At 36.5% G+C, this 22,787-nt stretch overlaps 1 protein-coding gene across 12 annotated transcripts in view; it reads right to left on the reverse strand.

The window, feature by feature from the left end:
• Window positions 1-22,787, reverse strand: part of LOC115217030 (echinoderm microtubule-associated protein-like 2) — a 236,370-nt gene that overhangs the window by 101,602 nt on the left and 111,981 nt on the right. For 7 of the 12 annotated variants that reach the window (XM_036507662.1, XM_036507664.1, XM_036507660.1 and 4 more), the window contains 2 exons: window positions 14,867-14,905; window positions 6,651-6,668 (listed from right to left, as the gene is read on the reverse strand). The exons of 2 other annotated variants lie outside the window; for them this stretch is intronic. In XM_036507662.1, the coding sequence (XP_036363555.1) occupies window positions 6,651-6,668; window positions 14,867-14,905 (57 nt within the window). The remainder of the gene's footprint in view (window positions 1-6,650; window positions 6,669-14,866; window positions 14,906-22,787) is intronic. 3 more of the 12 variants (XM_036507658.1, XM_036507667.1, XM_036507659.1) reach the window with 2 other exon arrangements.

Genomic DNA, 22,787 nt, shown 5'->3' on the forward strand with positions numbered 1-22,787 from the left:
TAGCTGGTTGCTCTTCCTGTCACCACACCATACTGTTTCCAAGCAAAGTATTATTTCCACTCATCCTTTGAACATGTACAACACCCATAGCTAGACATGTTTTCATAGAAGATTGCAAATAACTGGCCATAATTGTAAAATAAAGACACAACCTGGTACCATACAGGACTTTAGCAGAGACTGCTATGTCACAACCAGTGAAGTCAGGCTTCACGTTTAAGGCCCTACATATATGAATATACCTACATAAGCAACAGGCTTTAGTCTCAAGGTCAAATAGAGGCAAAAAGAGATGCTTTCCCAGGCTACCACACTGTGGGACAGGACTCAAACTATTTGGCTATGAAGCAAACTTCTCAAAAACAAAAGTAAATATACATCGTCATTTAGCATCCACTTTTCCATACCTGTAAAAGTTGGATGAATGAAGTAGATGTTAACCTCATCACCTGGCACAAAGCCACCTCCCTCAATAATACTCCCCCACATCAGTTGAGAGTCTAGTCTTGCAAGTTACTCAGTGCCCTCACTGATGCTAGTGCCAAATAAATGGCACCCAGTACACTCTGTGACGTGGTTAGTGTTAGGAAGGACACCCAGCTGCAGACACCAGGCTAAAGCAGACAGTAGAGCTTGGCACCGCTCTCTGACTTGCCAGCTTCTGCCAAAGCAACCAACCCATGACAGCATGAAAAGCAGATGTTAAATGATGATGTTATGTGTATGTGTGTGTGTGTGTGTGTGTGTATGAATTTACCAGTCTTTTCTAATAAACGCTATGCATGACATTTGAATTCAAAACCTAAATGTGTAAATAGAGGTTGACACATTATTCTTGCCAGTTGGGATACATGTAAGCCCCAAGGTAAGGTCTTGCATTGATTTCTATCCACAGGAATATTCCCCTGATGAAACAAATGGGACACTTAATAGGTTCCTAATGTTAAAATTGCAATAAGGAATTAACTATTTATTTTTAACTTGTGGATTCTATATGTCATGTCATCCACAGACAAATTTTATTGTGAGGAGAAATAATATGAGTGATAATAGTGGCTTTGTAGTGGTTTTGACTGCTATTTCTAAATATGTAAGGGTTTTTGAAACCCGCTTAGTTATAATAGTGACTTGTTCATAATTACAAGCATTCTTCTTATATATATTGTTTGTATGTATGTTTTACAAATAGCTTGCACATGCAAGTGCTACCAGTCAAGAACTCCGCATACTGGAAGCTAGCAAGTGTATGGGGGTCATCAGGAGAGAATGTGCGCTGTTTTGGGGCCTACCTCTCGACAGCATCAATGCACACTGGCCCCCTTCATAAAATGAGGCCCTGCTTGCTAGATCAACTGGTTATCAAATAAAGCTCAATATTCTTCTAGCCATCGCTCATTGTCTCTTTTTAACCAAATCCAGTGGCTAGCCTTTTCCACTATAGTTTGGATATCGGTCATGGTATGTATGTATGATGTATGTATGTATGATGTATGTATGTATGATGTATGTATGTATGATGTATGTATGTATGTATGATGTATGTATGTAAGTGTGTGTGTATATGTGTGTGTGTGTGTGTGTTTGTATATGTATATATATATATGTGTGTGTGTGTAAGATTAGAGGCTTCGAATGACCCGTCCGTCTTTTGTGTCGTCTGAGTGTTTTGCATTCTTGTCCCATTTTGTATTTTTATATATATATTTTTATACATATATATGTGTGTGTGTGTGTGTATGTATGTATATATACACACACACAACAGGAAAAAAGTTTGAACAGGCAATCTCAATGTATCAAATTTATAACATTATTCCATTTCTGCACTTAAGGTCGAAGTTTAGGTCCTTTAATTGGGCTGAGCACTCATCCTATGTACCTAAGTCATTAGGTGTCTTCTTCCCCACTATATATATATATATATAACATTAGGAGGAATGAGATAAATATATTTATTTCACCAGTTGATATCCAAAGGATGATGATTGGTTTGCAGTCAATATCATGGAAAAATAATTTATTCTAGTGTACCCCGCACTAGTGTGTTATAAACTGCCACCGAATTAGATAAATCCATATACTGTGTATTATAGATTGGTAGGGAGATAAATGAACACAGCGCTGACTCAGATGTGGGATCAGAACTCCATTGTGAGGGGACCTTGCTAACCTCTCTCCATCTTCTTGAACTCACTCTCTTATCTCCTCTTACTGTTCCTAGCTTCAACACTCCCCACACCCCCACTGAGCCTCCTACTCCCTCAAATACTGCTTGCTCTCCACATTTAAGCATTCCACCTTTAAACTACCTTGCTTCCATAACTGGCTGAATATTTTGGGGAACTCCAAGCCCCCAGAAACAGCTGTTGGACTTATAACACCTTACTGCCTTCCCTTTAATTTTTCTGTCATTTGTACCCTAAGTTTGAGCTATTACTATATAAATATATATATTTATACTTAAATATTCATCTAAAAATCTCCGGTCTTTGCTTTCTTTCTGTTTGCATGTATACACACACACATACACACACACTCAAGCCATTATATTTAATTTCTTTATCTGCATAATTGCCTCCATATCTGCTCACCTGGATTCCTCTCCCCCATGGAATGGGCCGCTTGTAAAGACATCGCAGTCTAAGTTTAAAATCATTTCAGCACTACTAAGTGTTTTCTATACTGGGAATCTCTGGATCTCATCAGTCGACTATATATAATGCACATCTAGACACTATACAGGCAACTCTACACACACATCATGCATACATGTGTATATTATATCTAAATACAAGGAGGTATCAAAAAATTCCCAGATTAGTTCTGTAGGACACCAGCAGATAGCAGCACTCAGTTGCATGCACAGTGAGAGCTAGCAGTGGCCTTCATGAGGCAGTGTGCCAGGTGACATCACTGTTTACTTCACAAGTAGTGAAATTTGTGTTTTTGTGATCATGTGTATGTTGTAGTTTGTGATTTTTGTCAGACAGGAAGTTGGAACAAAGAGCCAATATGAAATTTAGCATTAAACTTGGGAAGTCTGCAACAGAGACATTGAGCATGCTTCAGCAAGCTTACAATGATGAGGTAATGGGTTGTACACAATGTTTCAAGAGACAGGCATTTCAAAAGTGGTAGAACGTTCCTGGGAGACAATGAGAAAACTGGAAAACCTGCTACAAGCGTCATCCATGGAAATATGGAGGACATTCATTAGCTTATGCAATGTGGATAATCAGAGGACAATCATTGCTGTTTTGAAGTATTAGAGTGGGGAGGGGGGCATTCAGTGAAAGTGACTGGATCTGTTGAGTGTGAAGAATTGAATTCTTTATGATGACAATGTTAACACCTTGTCGCCAAACTCTCCTCACTCATGAGTTTCTCACCAAAAACAACATGGTTTCATTTCCGCACCAGCCCTATTTGCCAGATTTAGCACCTGCAGACTTCTATCTCTTCCCCAAGATGAAAATGTAGCTCAACAGTCACTGGTTTAACATCGTTGATGAGATCAAGAGCAAATTGTAGGTCTTCAACTCGCTTACAGAAAACAACTTCCAGGCCAGATTCCCAAAGTGGCAGGAACACTGGGACCAGTGCATTACTGCACAAGGTGACTATTTCAAAGTAAATGATGTTAAAACTTAAGTAAAGTTATTTTTTTATCAAACATAATTAGTCTGAGAACTTTTTGGAACCACCTCAGCTGAATGTATAGTAAAATTAAGAGAAATTTCAGGTGTGGAAGAAAGGAGACAAATTACTAAACCCTTCAGTGAAATGGCCCTGCTTGATATATAGAAAAGGTATAGGTAGAAATTCCATACAGTGTACCCAATGCAAGCTATTGGCACGAGAAGTGCAGTGGAATCATAGGAAGGTTAACAGAGAAGAATGTGACAGATGTGCAGGAGAGATAAACATCAAGAACACAGAGGAAACCGATTTCTTCAAATACCTAGGAGGATTTTTAGAGGTAGTAGATAGTTTCTGTTGCTTAAATGATCAAGTTAGCAGTGGAGGACCATGCTCTAAAAGTGTAGTCATTAGAATAAGAACCAGCTGGGGAAAACTCAGAGAGCTTTTACCTTTGTTGGTAATATAGGGCCCCATCATCAGAATTAAAGAGGATATACGAAGGCGTGAAAAAAAAATGAAGCTAGCATGCTCTGCTGGATGTGCATTGTCTTTGAGCATGTATGACAAAGTGTATTTTTGAAATAGGAAAAAGCTGGGCATAAGAAGAATCAGATGTAGTATGTAATAGGGAGAACTGCATTGGTATAGTCATGTGATGCATATGGATGAAGGCAACTGCATAAAAAAGTGCTAATCTATAAATGTGAAAGGAACTTGTAGATGAAGAAGACCCAGGAAGATATGAGATGAAGTGGTGAAAAATGACCTTCATATGTTGAACTCCACAAAAGAGATGAAAAAGGACCAAGATGATAGGCCATTTGCAGTGTTTGAAAATACCAATAAATCTAAGAAATGTGGGCCCCAAAGGTATGTCATTTATATCTATACTCCTGCACACAATCTAACCCTGACAAATACTCATCTTCCTATCTTCTAACTCATTGCATTCCATCTCCCACTCTTTCACACTCTCACAACTTACTTGCCCACTCATCTTACCCAACCCTCTGTACCACTTATATACACCCCACTTTAACTTGAAGGTAAACCAGGACATCTTCACCACTACTTTCACTTTTTCCAATTGGGTTAGTTTCTCTACTGCAAGACACCCATTTCTGTTCCTCTGTCACATGTTATCTTTCCATCATCAGGTACAAAGCCACCACTCTCAATACTTTTCTCCCCCAACTCATTTCTGGGGTGTTGTCTTGCAAGTTACTCAGTGACCTTGCTGATGTGAGTGCCATGTAAAAAGCACCCAGTACACACTAATAAGTGGTTGGCATCAGGAAGGGGCATCCAGCTGTCGAAATCATGCCAAAACAGGCAACAGAGCTTGGTGGAGACCTCTGGTTCACCAGTTCCTATCGAACTCAAGTCTTGATGGAAAGCCGACTTTAAACAATGATGATGATGATTAAGTATATATATATCATACATATCTATATTATTTACACATTTATTACACAGTTACATATACATACATACCAACCCACACATACTTATTATACATGTAATGAGCAATAAAGAAAAATAATTAAAAAAAAAACAGTGGAGGGACAAGTTTTAACAGATTCTATATTAGCTTGATACTTTAAAGCAGGGGTTCTCAAGCATTTTTTTATCTATGAACCCCTTTGAGTACTGTTTTATTCCAGTGGACTCCCTTAGCCATTTCATGTTTAAAATCTAGTTGTATAGAAACTTCTTTCAAAATTCCCATTTTGTTTTTCACACACTAACTTGTGTAGGTTGAACAATATATACATACCACGACATACATCTAAAGCAAAATTTTTTGAGGGACCTTTAAAATGTTTTTGGAACTCCAAAAATCTTATAAGGACCTCAGGGGCCATTTGGATTCCAGTTGAGAATTAGTGCTTCAAAGGAAAGAAAAATAGTTTTAATGATTTGGATGTTAGTTCATCAGGGGAAAGAGAAAAGCATGGAGAAGGGATTGAGAAAAAGGGAACAGTCAGTAAAAGAAGAAAGAAACAAAGTGTATGGAGTTAGGAATCAGGTGGGAATGTCCTTCTACGGTAGTGGGGTGAGAATGGAGGAAGGGATGTATGTGCAAGTATAGGGGTGAGTCTGTGTTTACAGATAGACATATGGGATAGTTTGTGTGTGTGTGCTTGCATATATGTGGAAGTAGTGTGTAGATTGGTGTGGGTGTGAGGTTTTAGAGAGTATGAAGAAGCATGGATGTGGAAGAGGTAGGGAACAGACATAAATGAGAGGTAAAAGGTAAGGTAAGGGAAATGTGGAGGGTACAATAGAAGTATGCGTGCATGCATGTGTACATGCATGCAAAGGTATGAATGTGAGGCAGTATTACATGAAAGGAAGGTATGAACTGCAAGAAGTGAAAGTGTTTTGTAATTAACTTTTCTTTCACTTCTTTTCCAGAATTTATACCATTTCTTTCACTTCATACAGTTCATAATGTTAACACATTCATACCTTTATGCACCAACACACACACACACCACTATCTCATATGCCCATCTCTGAACACATATACACTCTTATACTTGCACATATACACGTCCCTTCTTCCCTTCTCACTTCATCCTTGTTAGAACCACATTCCCACCTGGTTCCCAACTCCACACCCTCTTTTTCCTTCTTTCCTTTTCTCTTACTGAATGTTCCTTTTCCCCACCCTCCTCTCCCTACTGTTTTCTTCTCTAAGATGAAGGACCAACATCTAAACCATTAAGATGGTCTCTTTAAAGTATCAAGCTAATACAGAATTTTTAAACCTCGTCCCTTCGCCATTATTTTTTTTTTTAATTAAGTTTTCTTTCTTTTATTGCTCATTGCATTTAAATATATTTTAATGCTTATACAGACCTCTTATATATCTATATATACTACGAGACAAACAGGGGTATGTTATCTAGCAAGGTAGGAGACTTAATATAATAAGGTAGGAGGCTTTATATATAACATGTTAGTATAACATGTGAAGATGGTTAAATAAATTTAATAATTACCTTCCATATAAATTTATGCTGAAATATATAGGCAGAAAATAAACAGCTGAGGTTTCAAACTTTTTCTATGCTATATACTATGCTATATGCTTTATTTCTGAAAGTTATTTTAAAAAGCTTTTGTTGACATGTATAATATTGTCTTATATACTTGTTTGTATATTTTATGCTTGCAAAGATTGATTTTCAATTTGGAATGCTATGAAGATATATTAAACATAGCTGTTTTACCTGTTGATAGAATAGACCATTTAAAAAAATTTTTTTTTTTTTTGCTGGTCAATTCTAGTGATTAGATATTCAATAAAGTAACTCAGAGAAAATTAGCCATTACAATGGTATAAATCCCATTATTTGTCAAGTTAATTTTTGGTTTCAAACACTAATACAAGAAAAGTTCCTTTAAAACAGGGGTTTGCAAACCAACAAATATCTATCCCTACAAAAAATAGCAGGGAAAATATTTTTGTTTCCCTTCTTATAAATGGGAAGACTATATAGTTCGCATTCATATAACTAATCATGGTGGTCTAGGATAAGTTTAAAATATTAAAGCCTCAATGCTATTAGACACAGCAAAAGGTCTACTACATTCCAGTCAACAAATACTGTCATGAGGAATGGAGGACTGGTCTACCCTGCAGGAAATATTATTTAAATCACTGAAAGTGATAAATGGAAAGGTGATAATTCTAAAATTTTTCTTCATTTAATTAATGGTTCATTTCCTCAGCTTACTGGAGAGGACCACACAGAGAATGAGGAAAAAAATACAGGAATTTATTAGCAATTATGATAAGACAAATGCTTTTAATGTTCATAGAAGATAATTCTTTGCTAATTTACAGCAGCAACTGTGTATGAGGAAAGGGAAAGAAAGATGGGGAGGAAAAAGAGACAGAGTTACTTATAAAACAGGTACACTACCGTCAGAAATTAATTAGCACCCTTGATTTGCTCTTCACTCAAGGTATGTGCTGTCACCTAGTGGCCATATCTCGAACTATTGCTTTGTTGCAAGTTCACTGTTGCGCAGAACGATGACGTAACTTTGTTTGCAGAGCAGTTTGAGAGTCTACAGCCTTATGATGTTGACATAGCAGTGCAACAACAACTTGGAGTGCGGATGCAGACAAATCTTCCTTTGTTTAATAGATATAGGTAGCGCCTCGCAAGGACCGAAATCACACCATACTAAGTTTTCTCATCGCGTAAGACGTTTTGAACAGCTCATAGGTTAATTGATTTAACCTATTTAATGTAGAAATTTGAGAAGTGCTAATTAATTTCTGACGCAAGTGTATAAAGAATTCTCAAACATAAAGTGATCAGTTCTATTTTTATAAAATATTACAAAAATTAGTCACATCTTGAATAATCTTAAAAGGGAACCCAACTCAATGAGAGAATCTTAACCCTTTCGATACCAACCCAGCTGAAACCAGCTCAGGCACTGTAGTATAAATGTCTTGTTTTCAAAAGTTCTGAATTAAAATCTTCCACCACATCTTAATCAGAATTTATGTTCCTAACACTAGCTTAATGATAACGAAGTTATTTTACCAAATTCTTTGTTATATCTAAAGTAATTGAAAGAAATACAGAGCATCTCAAAATAAATACAGTAATGAAAGGGTTAATGCAGTTCACAAACCTAGCAGGAAATAGCAGCCAAACATTCTTCAACTCAAACATTAACATATTCAAAAAAGGTAAATTATAGCTATTGAATAGAAAATTCTTGAAAAAAATGTTCAGGAGTAAAATGCCTTTGAATTGAAGTCAGTACAAACAAGTTGGACTCAGCTGTTAACTACAAAGCTAATTGTAACTAGAGGACAGTTCATATGCATATTACATATCTTTGGTTCTAACATCACAAGTAGTAAAAGATAGACATATCTAAATTTCGAGAAGTACAATTCACCCTCATATACAATTTGCATTTACAATTTGATGTTATGGTTCAAGAGAGAAAACAGCATCTTATATATATATATATATATATGAATTAAAGTAGTTTCAACTCACGAGTTGTGGCCATGTTGGGGCACCATATTTTTTTACTTGTTTGTCATTAGACAGTGGCCATGATGGGACACTATCTTGAAGAATTTTAGTTGAACAAGTCAATCCCAGCACATTTTTTTTTAACCTGGTACTTATTCTATTGGTCTCTTTTTGCCAAACTGCTAGGTTACATGGACAAAAACACACCAACAACACCAGCTGTCAAGTGGTGGTGGGAGACAGACAAAGACATGCACATGCATACACACACACACACACACAACAGCCTTCTTTCTGTTTCTGTCTATCAAATCCACTCAAGGTTTTTGCCCAGCTCAAGGTTACAATAAGGTGCCAAGTAGTGAACCTGAAACCATGTGGTTGGAAAGCAAACTAATAAACCACACTGACACACCCGCACCTAAACATAGATAGGTACAGTGTATAGAAATATTTATGTACATATATATACACACATATATACATGTATATAGTTATATGTACACACACACACACGTGTGCACAGACACATTTATATACATATGCATACCCATGCATAAATAGATAAAGAAGTTCTCTTCAGTATTCCACGATTAGAGATATAGTTCTGATATGTGAACGCTTTCCACTTGTATCCATGCAGCGACCAAAACCTTGTGAGTGAAATTAGCACACACACACAAACCACCAGTTACAACTATATGATGGTACTGCTGACTAGAAACACTCCAAAAATGATGACCTCTCTCCAGACAAATATTGGAGACTCAGATACTATCATCAAGTGCAAAGTGAACCACTGGCTACAATGACTAATCAAACTGCCAAAGAGATATAACCATAACCTTAAACATGAGCTGTGAGTGGTAAGTAAAAATCTTCAATTTACTAAGAAGTAACTAGCAATAATCCCACAAGTGGTATATCACATATGAAAGGCATCACATTCAAGGTTATAAATGGCTTTCTCCAGAATGATCTAGTCAGTTTAGATTGGGATCTGGAACATAATTACATTTCATTGCAGTTTTAATGTTTGTTTAAGAAATATACAATGTAGTAACTTATCTGTTTGCAGAAATAAAGAAAGGATTTGGGGCTGTGTTGAACAACAACTTGTCAAGAAAACTGTCCTTAAGGAAGAGCAAAGCAATACTACTGAAATATACTGAATGTATGGCTACACTATAAGATGGCATTTGACTGTTCCTCATTCATGGGTAATAGAATCACTATGCCTTGCAAAGGTTGGAACTGCCATAGTTGATGTTCTTAAGAGACTGATAACATAGTTTATAGAACTATTAAGAAGAACAAAAGCTATTGCTATAGTCACTAAGCTATGTCACCTAGATTTCTGTGATGCAACTCATCTAAGAATTTACAACACATACTTCACAGAAACTAGTCAGTCACATCATCACCTACCTTATGCTGACCCCACAGAAGGTCCAGCAATTCATCTACCTGAATAGTTATTCACATAAGACAGGAAGATATCAGACATGATGACTGCTATTATCATTGCAAACTTCTGTAAGGGCAAAGGAGATGATTTAGAAAGAGGAAAATACAGAAGAATCAAGTTGTTAGCCCAGGCTCAGAAATTCAAAGAAGAGAGAGTGAGTGGGGGAGTATGTCAGAGTACAATTAATCAGAGACGGTCAGTTTAGATTAAATGCAAGTAGGCTTTGTATCTAAAAAAGGTTCCACAGATGCAATGTTCCTAGTAACACAATTACAGGAGAAATATTTGGCTAAGAGTCAACCATCTTGCCTAGAAAATGATGACCTGGAGAAGGTCTTTGACAGAGTACCATGCGCTGCAATCAGCTGGTCACTAAAACAACTAGATGTAGATGAATGGTTTATGAGAGCTGTTCAAGCTATGTACAAAGATAGATGTAAGTATGGATCAACGATTGGTTCAGGGATGAATTTAGTATGAAGATGGGGTTCCATCAAGGCTCAGTCCTCAGTCCTTCCTTATTTATCATAGTCCTATAAGCCATCACAGAGAAGTTTGAGAATGGCTGTCCACGAGAATACCTACATACTGATGATATAGTTCTCATACCTGAATCTATGGTGGAATTAAAGAAATTGTAGGCATGAAAGAAAAGCCTGAAACTAAGAACCTTTATGATAAGCTTACCTAAGACTCAAGTGTTAATAAGTAGGAAAGATAACAGGACCTCTGTACTGGCAGGGAAATAGTATGATACATAAGAAGGGAGCAGGTATAAAACTTCAAAAAGTGTAGCTAATGTAGGCTACAAACATACAAGAAATGGAGTGGGATCACAAATAGACTAACAGAAAAAGCTTGCTTTATATGTGGGAGATGCAGTGGAACAATATGGACCAAGAGCAGCTCACTGGAAGTAGTCAATAGTCTGTTTCCTAGATGACATAATTAGCAGGAAAGGAGTGATTGTTCAGAAAACACAGTAGCCAGGGTAAGAATGAATTAGAGAAAATCTGTTGGTAACAAAAGTGTTTTCCCTCTGAGTGAATAGTAGATTGTATGAGGTTTTATTTTAAAACAGCTATGCTGCATAGCAATAAGACATGAGCCTTGAATACAGAGACTGGAGATGGCTAGAAAGAAATGAGACAAACATACTTTGATTGATGTGCAATGTTAGTGAACATGAATGCTACATAACAAATGAACTGAGAGAAAAACTGGGTATAACAGGAATCAGATGTCCACATGTGAGAAGGCTGAGCTAGTGAGAATATGTGATGTGCATGGAAGATGACTGCTGTATAAAGAAACACCAAACACTGCAAGTTAGTGGAACCTGTGGAAGAAGGTGACCAATGAAGACTTAGGACAAAGTGATGAAGGTGGACCAGAAGATGCTGCATCTCAAAGACATTAGAGAACCATAATAATTGGTGATATGTGATGCTGTAGAAGACATGTTAGTTTATGGTGAGACCTACTCTAACTTGAGCAGAGTGTTTCGAGGCTGCAATATTTGTATCCTGCCAGCCCTACAATTGCTGACCCTCACCTTACATCCTTGACCACCTCCCCCTATCTATTGTTCACCCCCTTCTTTTCACTCATAGTCATCCAACTCGTCTCTCAACCACCACTACCTGTGCTGATCACACCATCCCCACGTGCCCTCCCAAAAGACGTATATAAGAGTATATGGCATTAAGCTACCATCACCTATCAATACACAGTAATATCATTGTTCTGCTGCCAGCTATCACTTACTCTCACCTCTATTACCATCCCTCTTCTACCTTTACCTAATCACCAACATCTACCTTTATCCACCTGCTACTGCCAAACCTTCCTCCAAGCCACTTCTACATATACCTGTCTCCCCCCCCCCCCGTCAGACTCTTTTTTCCACTCTTCCACTTATTCTGTTTCTTCTGATGTCATTGTTCTCTTTCCAATTCCCCACCCCCGAGTCATCTGTGCGAATGCACCACCCCTAATTTACTGAGTACTCTCTCCATACATACATTCACTCCCTATCCCAACTTCTGGCCTTTCTGTTATTATTCCTTTTCCAAACTTGCCTTTATTGTGCACAAGGCCCCTTATCAGACATTGTTCACACAAAGCAGAGAAAGTGTAGGGTTACAAGGTCCTTCAAGTCCTATCTTACTAAGAACTGTTCAGAAAAATGCAAAAAATGCATGTAGTATACTCAGTAAAGTGGTTGGCACTAGGGAAGTCATCCAGCCATAGAAGTCAAGCCTGATGATACGTGTGAGCACCTTTGTCTCTTGTAGAGCAGTAGCTCCCAATGAGAGGTGGCACAAATGCTGATGGTTTGTTCAACATATGCCATGATGGAAAGTGGATGTAAAAAGTGATAATTTTGACATCACAACTCATCTAGAAGATAACACTATTCAGAAAATAGTTACTAAATATCTAATCAACAAGGAACATTAGGATGCCTCTAGAACACAAGCTGAGAAACAAAATGTCAATAGTTCTACATTTGTGAGGAAAATAGCTTCCATATCACCAACTTGGCTTGGTTTCATGCTCTTGCTTGATGGGACTGGGTTCATTCCAAGTTAATGGCCCCATAGGTGTCATCATACGTAGAGCCAACCAGGTCCACCTGTGCTCTCCATATTTGGTGGTCTTGTGCCAGCCCCTCTACATCCTCAACATCCAAACACCAACCAATCCAGTTGTCCAAAAATGTCCAAAAGATACTACTTTACCATGAGACAACGTTATTGCTAAAATCATCAACAGTACTGCAAGAAAGATTGTCTTCACAATCATACCAAAGATAAAGCTGAATTGGAAAGTATCCACACTCTTATATTAAGGAACACTATAGAAATTGTAAACCTAATGTAAACACAAGAGGCCAGGTGGTGTTCTATGGACAGAGAGCAAAAATCATGAATTGATGCAAAGATGAATGGCCCAGCAAATGTGAATATCTTGCTAAAACTCTGGGAGAAAAACAGATGTATATGAATAATTTCTGAGAAACTTACAGCTCTTATACTCTAGCTATAGATTTGCATAAAAGCCTAAAAATGTTGGGGTTTTCCAAAAGAGAACAAAGAAAACTGATTTGCACACTCCAAAAATAATTAATTAGAGGTTGAGAGAAAATTTGTAAAACAGTTCAGGAATTCACCATTTGAGGTTCCTAGGCTAAACACACACACATACAGTATTGAAGCACACATGCTTGTGTACTGAAGTAGCATGTATTTCCACTATATGAGCGCAATTTTATTTGCATTCATGCACGCACAAACTAGTCCAGCTATCACAAATCCAAAGAGCTCTCTTGATGTAAACAAAAGAGCCTTGTCACTTTGTAAGTGACTGACTTCAATTCTGTGAAGAAAAAAGACCTAATTAAATCCAAAAAAGCAGTATATACATACCAGTAAACATACATACACACGCAGAATCACATACATACATAATTTTAATGCACCCTTTTAAAGCCTAGCCAGGTTCATGGGCCCAGTTTCTCGGTTTCAATGGCGTATGTGTTCCCCAGCTGGACGGGATGCCAGTCCATCGCAACGTTACTCATTTTTGCCAGCTGAGTGGACTAGAGCAACGTGAAATGAAGTGTTTTGCTCAAGAACACAACGCGTTACCCGGTCCAGGAATCGAAACCACAATCTTACAATCATGATGCTGACACCCTGACCACTAAGCCATGTGCCTCCACACATACATACATACATACAAATATTTACACATATACGCACATCTACATATGCACACATATGCATCCATCCACACACAGTTTCCTTCCTTTGCTCTTGTATCCAGATTTTGAAACATTTTGTATATTTTTTTTATATTACAATTCCCTTCAATACTTCTAATTAAAAATAAATTTAGAAAATCTGTAATTTTTTTTTTCCATCAAAAATCCTTCTGTAATCACAAAAAATATATTCAAAAAGTGACATCACTAAAGCTGGAGAAAGACTATAGTATTTAAGATAGTTTGTTAATGTAAATATGTCTCCAAATAAGGATTCAACTTTTGCTTGCATCGATCAGATGTCTGCAGTTTTTGTTCACCACAAATGCCATCATTTCTTCTGGTGTCATTTTATTCCTAGTGTTAACAAATTGTAGATAACTACCAGGAATGGTAGGTAATATATTCACTATATTTCCAAAAGAACTATTCTAAATATGCAAGATATATTTGAAGGATGTTGAATTCATTATATTTGCAAGAAGACCAACAAAATGTTTAGATTTTAAATGCATAAAGAATAGCATGTGAGCATAATTTGATTAACCTATTAATTTGAAATTTAGAACCAATTACAATTAATATCATTGAGTATATGTAAATTATGGCAAGCAAGAGAAAGAAACTTACATGATGAAAATATAAATTAAAGATGATGTGGTCAGATTTCATATCAATGGGAAGTAATAGAACATAGTAAATTACATAAGGGTGTGTAGCATGATTTTGTGTGTGTGTGTGTGTGTGTGTGTGTGTGTGTAGAAGAAACTACTTTAATAAGGATTCGAAAATAGTTGTCTGTTAAATGTAGGTTAATAAACACTAATTTTATATATGTATATACGCACACATACACACCCATAAGTTTTATTAATCTTTCATCTCAAGCTAGGTAATGTTCACAAGTAAGAAATAGTTTTACAATAAGTGTTCTTAGCAGTACAGTAAAGCCTAGGTGCAACTACTCACCTAAGAGACGGCAGTTTGCCATAATACACAGGTTTGGCCCTAGAATAAATGATAACATCGCAGGTTATGTAGACATAGAAAATAACACTTTTCAATGACACGTGACAAGAATAGTCTCTTGCTGTTGTGCTTTTTTTATTTTTTTTAATCCTGGATTTGATAGTACTGTAGAAGATGAACAACAAGTGTTCTGTAGTTTTGTAGATATTTTAAGGTTGGGTGAACAAAAATTGGTTCATAAAGAAATATTTCATATCAGCTTATAGTGATCAAGTGAATATTTTGGCTAATATGAAAACTGCAGATCAATTAACAACACAATTGGCTAACATGACTTAAAATGATGCATTCAAAAAGATATTTACTAATTAAAAAATTTGAAAGACAAAAAAAAGAATAAATGCTTGGAAACTAATTTTTATATACAAAATAATTACAGTAGTTAATTAACCCCTAGATATTTTCATCCATCATTAAATTTTGGCACATATAATAGTAATAAAAGAAAACAAATATTTTCTCATTATTTTTAGTTTCTCAAAAACCTCTCTATTAATTCTCAACAATTAACAGTTTTATTTTAAATCAACTTCTTCATACATAAATCTCTAATGGATTGAAGTAATTAAAATGAGTAGATTAATAAAATATTTCAAAACAATAGTAAAAAACTAAAACCTATCTATTTAGGATGGACAGAATAGGTTGTACTACTATCACAGTTTAAAAGAAATAACAAAAATCATTAAATGTTATTAAATGTCTTCAACAGCCACTTATAGGACTGAATGGAATGTTTCTAACAGAAAATTAAAATCTAACATTTATATCAAGTCCTTCAAGACTAAAGCAAAGCATTAGGATAGGTTCTTATTGACTACAATATAGGGAGTCCATTTTTTCATTTTTTTTTTCTCTTTTTTTTTTTTCAGCTATAGTCCGGAAAAAGCATACATTTAAAGATATAAACAATTTTTAAAAAGATATATGCTAAGGTGCATAGAAGGTGCAAATAATATTTCAAAGCATCAATAATTTCTGAAATGCCAAATATCATTAAAGCAAAATGTTTCATTTCACTGTCTTACATATTTTTAGATATATATGCATGGATGTTTAAGTGTACAGGTGTCTAATTGTGAGTATAATATATATATATATACATATATATATATATATATATATATATATATAGCGCAATGTTTTGTTTTATTACTCTTTTGCAGTTCCAGCTCCTGGACGTAAGTTAGAATCAAGTTTTCTGAAAAAATAGAAAAATGACAAATATTGACAGAAAAGAATGAGGAAAAAAAGTAAATAGCTGAAAAGGAAATAAACCTGAAAACAGTTAGAGATGACCAGATTCCAGAACCATGATAGTTCTATCAACAACAAAATTAATAAAAAATACTGATCATAGAAAAAAACAAAAAATTATGTTAGGTATTGGATACCAAAGAAATGTTTGAAATAGATTTGATTTATTTCATTTACAATCTAATGATTACATTAAATGATATTTCTAGGTAACAGTTAATTCAATGTTGGTTTCTTGTGACTAAACACAAAGGTCTGTAGCACTGGATTCAAACCCGTTTTGCTACATACAAATTTCAAATCACAATTCAGCCATGGTTTGATCATGTGCATAACTGAGATCTTGTCCAATGAATGATTGCTGTTCATGTGATAGGTTTTCAGACCATCCGGAACTTTCTGTGAGCAGGGTAAAGACCCCCTTTGGTCATGAATGACCATGGGATGCCCCTAGAAAATTCCCCTCCAAGGTACAAGTCTAGACAAGTTTGTTTAAGAAAGATCAGCAGTCACCCATGCACACCAGCCTCTCCTCTCCATGCCATTAATAACACCGCAACTTAATTTTACAGTGGAGTGAACTGCAACAACATCAAATAAAGTTCCTTGCTCAAGAACATAACAGGAATCGAACTCACAACTCCATGATTGTAAGCCCAATGCTCTAACCACTGAGCTATGTACCTTCACAAAAAATGTCTACAGACAGCCATGGGACTCAAACCTGCAAATATATATATATATATATATATATATATATATATATATACACACACACACATATATATACATCACCATGACCGACCAGGCTATCAGATGTTGCTTCACATAGCTGGTAACAATGCACTTCGCATTGTTTTTGCCTTCAAATGACGCCACCCCACTGGTTAAGCGAGCAGGCCAACAGAAGAAAGAGTGAGAGAAAGTTGTGGTGAAAGTGTACAGCAGGGATCGCCACCACCTCCTGTCGGAGCCTCGTGGAGCTTTAGGTGTTTTTGCTCAAACACTCACAATGTCTGGTCTGGGAATCGAAACAGCAATCCTATGACGAGTCCGCTGCCCTAACCACTGGGTCATTGCGCTTACACACACACACACACACACATACATACATACATACACACATATATATATTTATTAGGGGAGGGTAAGCCAATTACATTGAGCCCAGTGTTCAACTGGCACTTATTTTACTGGCCCCAAAAGGATGAAAGGTAATAATCAACCTCAGCACAATTTGAACTTAGAAAGTAAAGACAGATGAAAAGCTGTTATGCATTTTGTCTGGAGCACTAACAATTCTGCCACCTTACAACAACAACAACAACCATAATAATAATAAAGCTCTCAATTTCATTTTGGCACTACTATGAACTCTGTGAAGCTGCTCATTTCAATGCATAGATATTCATTCTATCATCCAAGAATCAAATATTCAAGATATATTTCTTGTTGAATGTATTTTTAATTTAACGTCCAGAAATATTAACTTTAAGATGGTCAGTAGCGGGGTTCAGCAATGTCATACAAGGAAGAAAGATATTTTGCAGACCAAGTACTAAGGAGGCTTGGGAAATAATTCTAGCCAATATCATAATCATCATCATCATCGTTTAGCGTCCGCTTTCCATGCTAGCAGGGTTGGACGGTTCAACTGGGGCCTGGGAAGCCAGAAGGCTGCACCAGGCCCAGTCTGATCTGACAATGTTTCTACGGCTGGATGCCCTTCCTAATGCCAACCACTCCGTGAGTGTAGTGGGTGCTTTTTACGTCCCACTGGCACAGGTGCCAGACGAGGCTGGTAAATGGCCACGAACGGATGGTGCTTTTTACGTGCCGACATTAGTAAAATGGAATGAACCAGGGATCTGCTGTTAACATAAAATGAAATGGACTTTTTAGCAGTGTAGTATTACTAATAACCTAACCTATGATATTACTGATCTGAACCTTAGCAAAACCCCTCCTCAAGTTCATTAACTTCATAATCCTCTTTTCTATCTGTAACTAACACCAACTAATATATACCTGAACCATGCAAATAGGGACAGTAATATTATGAAACTAGTCTGGAGCATTAACTTTGTCACCTAATATCTTGCTATCATTATATGTCGGATAACATTTATTATTCATTCTTACTCTTTTATCCCCGCTTTTATCATCATCAATTGTCTAGACTGTAGCACACACAACCGTATCTTTCTGTATCTAACTCTTTAACATTCAGATTATTGTCATATGTAATACTTATTTATTTACATTGTCTTTGAATTAATCATGCATTATCTCGTAGCTTTGACATTTTGATGATGTACATGTTTATGTTTAGAATGACATTTTAGGGTAGGTGTGAGGTTGGATCTAGCTGATTTGAACATAGAATATTCGGTGCAGAATATGGCCTTCATGATACACCAAATGTATGTGGAGTCTTTGGTATCGTTTACATGTGTGTGATTATGTGGAACTGTGTACAGGTAGGATGTTGTTAATGAGTGAGATGTGTGCATGTGTATATATATATACATACATGCATACATACATACATACATACAGTGGTTGGACAAAATAATGGAAACACCGAGCAACATAGCATCATAATTTTAAATAACTATAAAACCGTCAAAAGCTTGTTTACTTTTTGTTTTTTGTTTTATTATTAGTTTTGCTATATTTTATTATATGTTTTGCTAAAATTGCTGCTTCTTTTCAGATATCATCAGGAAAAGATAATTAAAATTCATCAAAATGACAGATCCATCGGACTTTCAAAGAGGTCAAATTGTTGGTGCTTGTATGGCAGGCGCTAGTGAAATGAAAACAGTCGAAATATTGGTGTATCAAGAAGTACTGTCTCGAAAGTAATGACAGCCTTTGAGAAAGGAGGGAAAAACCTCCTTGTCAAAATAAAACTCCAGAAGAAAACCAAATCTTTCAGATAGGGACTGTCGAACTCTTACACGAATTGTTAGAAAGGATCACAGAAGTACAGCTCCCAAAATTACCGCAGAGCTTAATAATCACCTCAAGAACCCACTTTCCACAAAAACTGTTCGCCAGGAGCTGCACAAAGCCAGATTTCATGGGAGGGCAGCAATCAGAAAACCACTACTTTCAAAAACAAATGTTGCAAAGCTTTTAGAGTACAGAATTTGTCTCTAGAGCAGTGGAAGAATGTTATTTTCTCATACGAGTCATCCTTTACATTATTTCTGACCACTGGCTGAGTATACATCTCATCTAGAAGTATTTGACCCAGACTGCCATCTTCCAACTGTTAAACATGGAGGAGGATTTGCGATGATGGGGGGGGGGCTATATCTTAGAAATCCGCCAGCCCAATGGTTTCCCTTCGTGGCTGAATTAATAATCAAGGCTATTTAAGAATTTTATCTGATTAAATTCATCCTATGGTTGTGGAACTGTTTCCGGAGGGAAATGCAATTTTTCAGGATGATAATGCACCAATTCACACAGCTAAAGTTGTTACTGAATGGTACGAGGAACAGTCTAGTGAAATTGAACATCTTATCTGGCCACCACAGTTCCCAGATCTCAATATTATTGAACATTTATGGTGCATTTTAGAAAAACAAGTAAGGAGTTGATATCCTCCACCATCATCACTACAAGAACTGGAGACTATTTTAGCTGAAGAACAAACAAAAATTCCTTTGGAAACAATTCAAACTTTGTACAAGTCAATATCTCATAGAATTCAAGCTGTAATTACTGCCAAAGGCGGTCCTACCCCATATTAAAATAAATTTGCTTGAAATTTTAAGGTGTTTCCATTATTTTGTCTAACCCCTGTGTGTGTGTGTGTGTGTGTGTGTGGTGTGTGTGTGTGTGTGTGTGTGTGTGTGTGTGCGCGCGCGCGCGCATATATATCTACACTCGCGGAGTGGTTGGTGTTAGGAAGGGCATCCAGCTGTAGAAACACTGCCAGATCAGACTGGAGCCTGGTGCAGCCCCTGGCTTCCTAGACTCCGGTCGAACCGTCCAACCCGTGCTAGCACGGAAAACGGACGTTAAACGATGATGATATATATATATATATATATATATATATATATATGTATATATATATACACACACACACACATTAATAAATGATTAAGGTGGCTAGATGCAATTTAAAGTCAAAAAGGAAAAAATTCACCATCACTAAAAGTGACTAAGGGTGCAGGGCAATACCAGCATTGCTACAAACAAGAGTCAAAGACTCTTTAGCCAAGAACAAAGCATGTTGTGTTTGTGGCTAAAGAGTCTTTAACTTGTTTCTAGCAATGCTAGACATTTTTAGCTTCCTTAGACACTTTTAGTGATGGTGAATTATATATATATATATATGTAAAAATCATCATCATCATCATTTAAAGTCCCACTTCACCATGCTAGCATTGTCTGGATGGTTTGACAAGAACAAACAAGCCTAAGGACTCCACCAGGTTTTATGTCTGCTTTAGCAAGATCTCTATAGCTGAATGCCCTTCCTAATGTCACCCACTTAACAGAGTGTACTGGGTGCTCTTTTACATGGCACCAGCACTAGTGAGGTTGCCAAGTGTCTCCAAGGCAAAACCCCATCAATTGAGTGTAGAACAGACTGGAAGAATAAGAAACTATGATAGAGGGGAGAGAAGCAGGTGTCCTGTTGAAAAGGTGTCTACATGACAAGCCCACCTAGAAAATGAAAGGGAGAGAAAGAAAAAGATATGCAAGTTCAGGTACAAGATGAATATGAGACAATAGGACAGAAGAGCAGCAAAGTTGAATGTATAAGTGCAGTGTGTGAAAATAGTGTGACAGATGATTGGAAATAGGAAATGAATTGGACACAGAGGATATCAGTTCAGTGTAGGGGAAAGTGAAGGAAATAGGATAACATAGAAGATTGATTGATGGAAAGTGGGTGTTATGAGATAGATGGGTCTTTTCAAACACAGCATATTGCCATTCATCTTGGCCCCCCCCCTATCGTCACTTCTGAGAGGAACAACATCTTGAGGTCAGCCTCCACTTCATACCATGTCTTCTTAGGTTTTCCTCCTCCACAGGTTCCTTCTACATTTAGCAATCGGCACTTTTTCTTATACAGCTGTCCTCATCCATCCACATCATATGACCATACCAGTACAAATAGACAATCCGTGCACTGGAAACACACCACCTCACCTGTTCCAAAGAAGGCCAAAGTCATTTTATCAGCAGGAAAGGTGATAGCCTGTTTTTTTCCAGATGCAACAAGCATCTCAGTTTTTTTCCAGATGCAACAAGCATTATACTTATAGGCTATTTTCAAAAGAGCCACACCATCAATGGAAAATACTATCCCAACTTGCTGCTTGTTTTATCAGGATAATGCTCCAGCACCCAAGTCCCTGATTTCAATGTCTACTGTGCATGGCTGTGGGTTTAAACTGGTTGATCACCTTCCCTATTCTTGTGGTTTCATCCCATCTGACAGTCATCTGTCCCCCAACAAGCAAAAACACTTCGCTGGGAAGAAGTATTGCAGTGATGATAGAATCATATTTGCTGATGACTTTTTTGATCAGCAGGATCAAAGCCGATTCACCAATGAGATTCAAGCCTTGCAACACTGATGGAAGACATATGTGGACTGTAAGAGGGACTATGTTGAAAAATAAGCCTCATTTGGTCACATTCCAAGGGAGTATCTTGGTCAGCCTATGAACTATTCAGCCAACCCTCCTAAGTTCTTTCTCATTCATATCTCACTTAATAATCATATTTATCAACAAACAGCAGATTAGTAAATTTACCCGATTTCTTTCTGCTCCTCTAGTAATAAATTCTCCTCCAGAAAGCTGTACAATTTATCTGCTATGACACCAGTTAATAATTTTTAGAGTTGTCTTGTAATTCACAAGCATAAAAATTCCTATTGACTGAATGGAGGGAGAGTGAGAGACGGTTCATGACAGCAATAGAGGTGAATATAGTGAAAGATGAACAAGAGTGAAGAAAATAGGCATAGGCGAGAAGGACGAATATCAATAGATGTGGCTCAAGGAGCAGGGGAAATCGATGGCTAGCAGCACAGAAAAGGTAAGTAGCAGAATATTACAGGAGATTGTTGTTTCTTAACATTCTAAGTATTAAACAAGTTTTAACTCATTTAACTATGGTTAAGATATGTTGTCAAAACATAAGACTAAGAATAAAAAAATAACCAAAGCCTTAGTTCATTATAATATTTAAGAAAACTTAAATTACACTAGCATAAGGAAATCAAGTAAAACACACACACACACACACACACAACATATAATATATATATATATATATATATGTGTGTGTATGTGTGTGTGTGTATATATATATGTGCATGTGTGTGTCTATATATATATATATGTGCATGTGTGTGTCTATATATATATATATATATATATATATATGTGTGTGTGTCTATATATATATGTGTGTGTGTGTGTGTGTGTGTCTATATATATATATGTGTGTGTGTCTATATATATATATATGTGGTGTGTGTGTGTCTATATATATATATGTGTGTGTGGTGTGTGTGTGTATATATATATATATATATATATTATATATATATATATATATA

Source organism: Octopus sinensis, linkage group LG11 (assembly GCF_006345805.1).
Source record: "Octopus sinensis linkage group LG11, ASM634580v1, whole genome shotgun sequence".
NCBI lineage: Eukaryota > Metazoa > Mollusca > Cephalopoda > Octopoda > Octopodidae > Octopus > Octopus sinensis.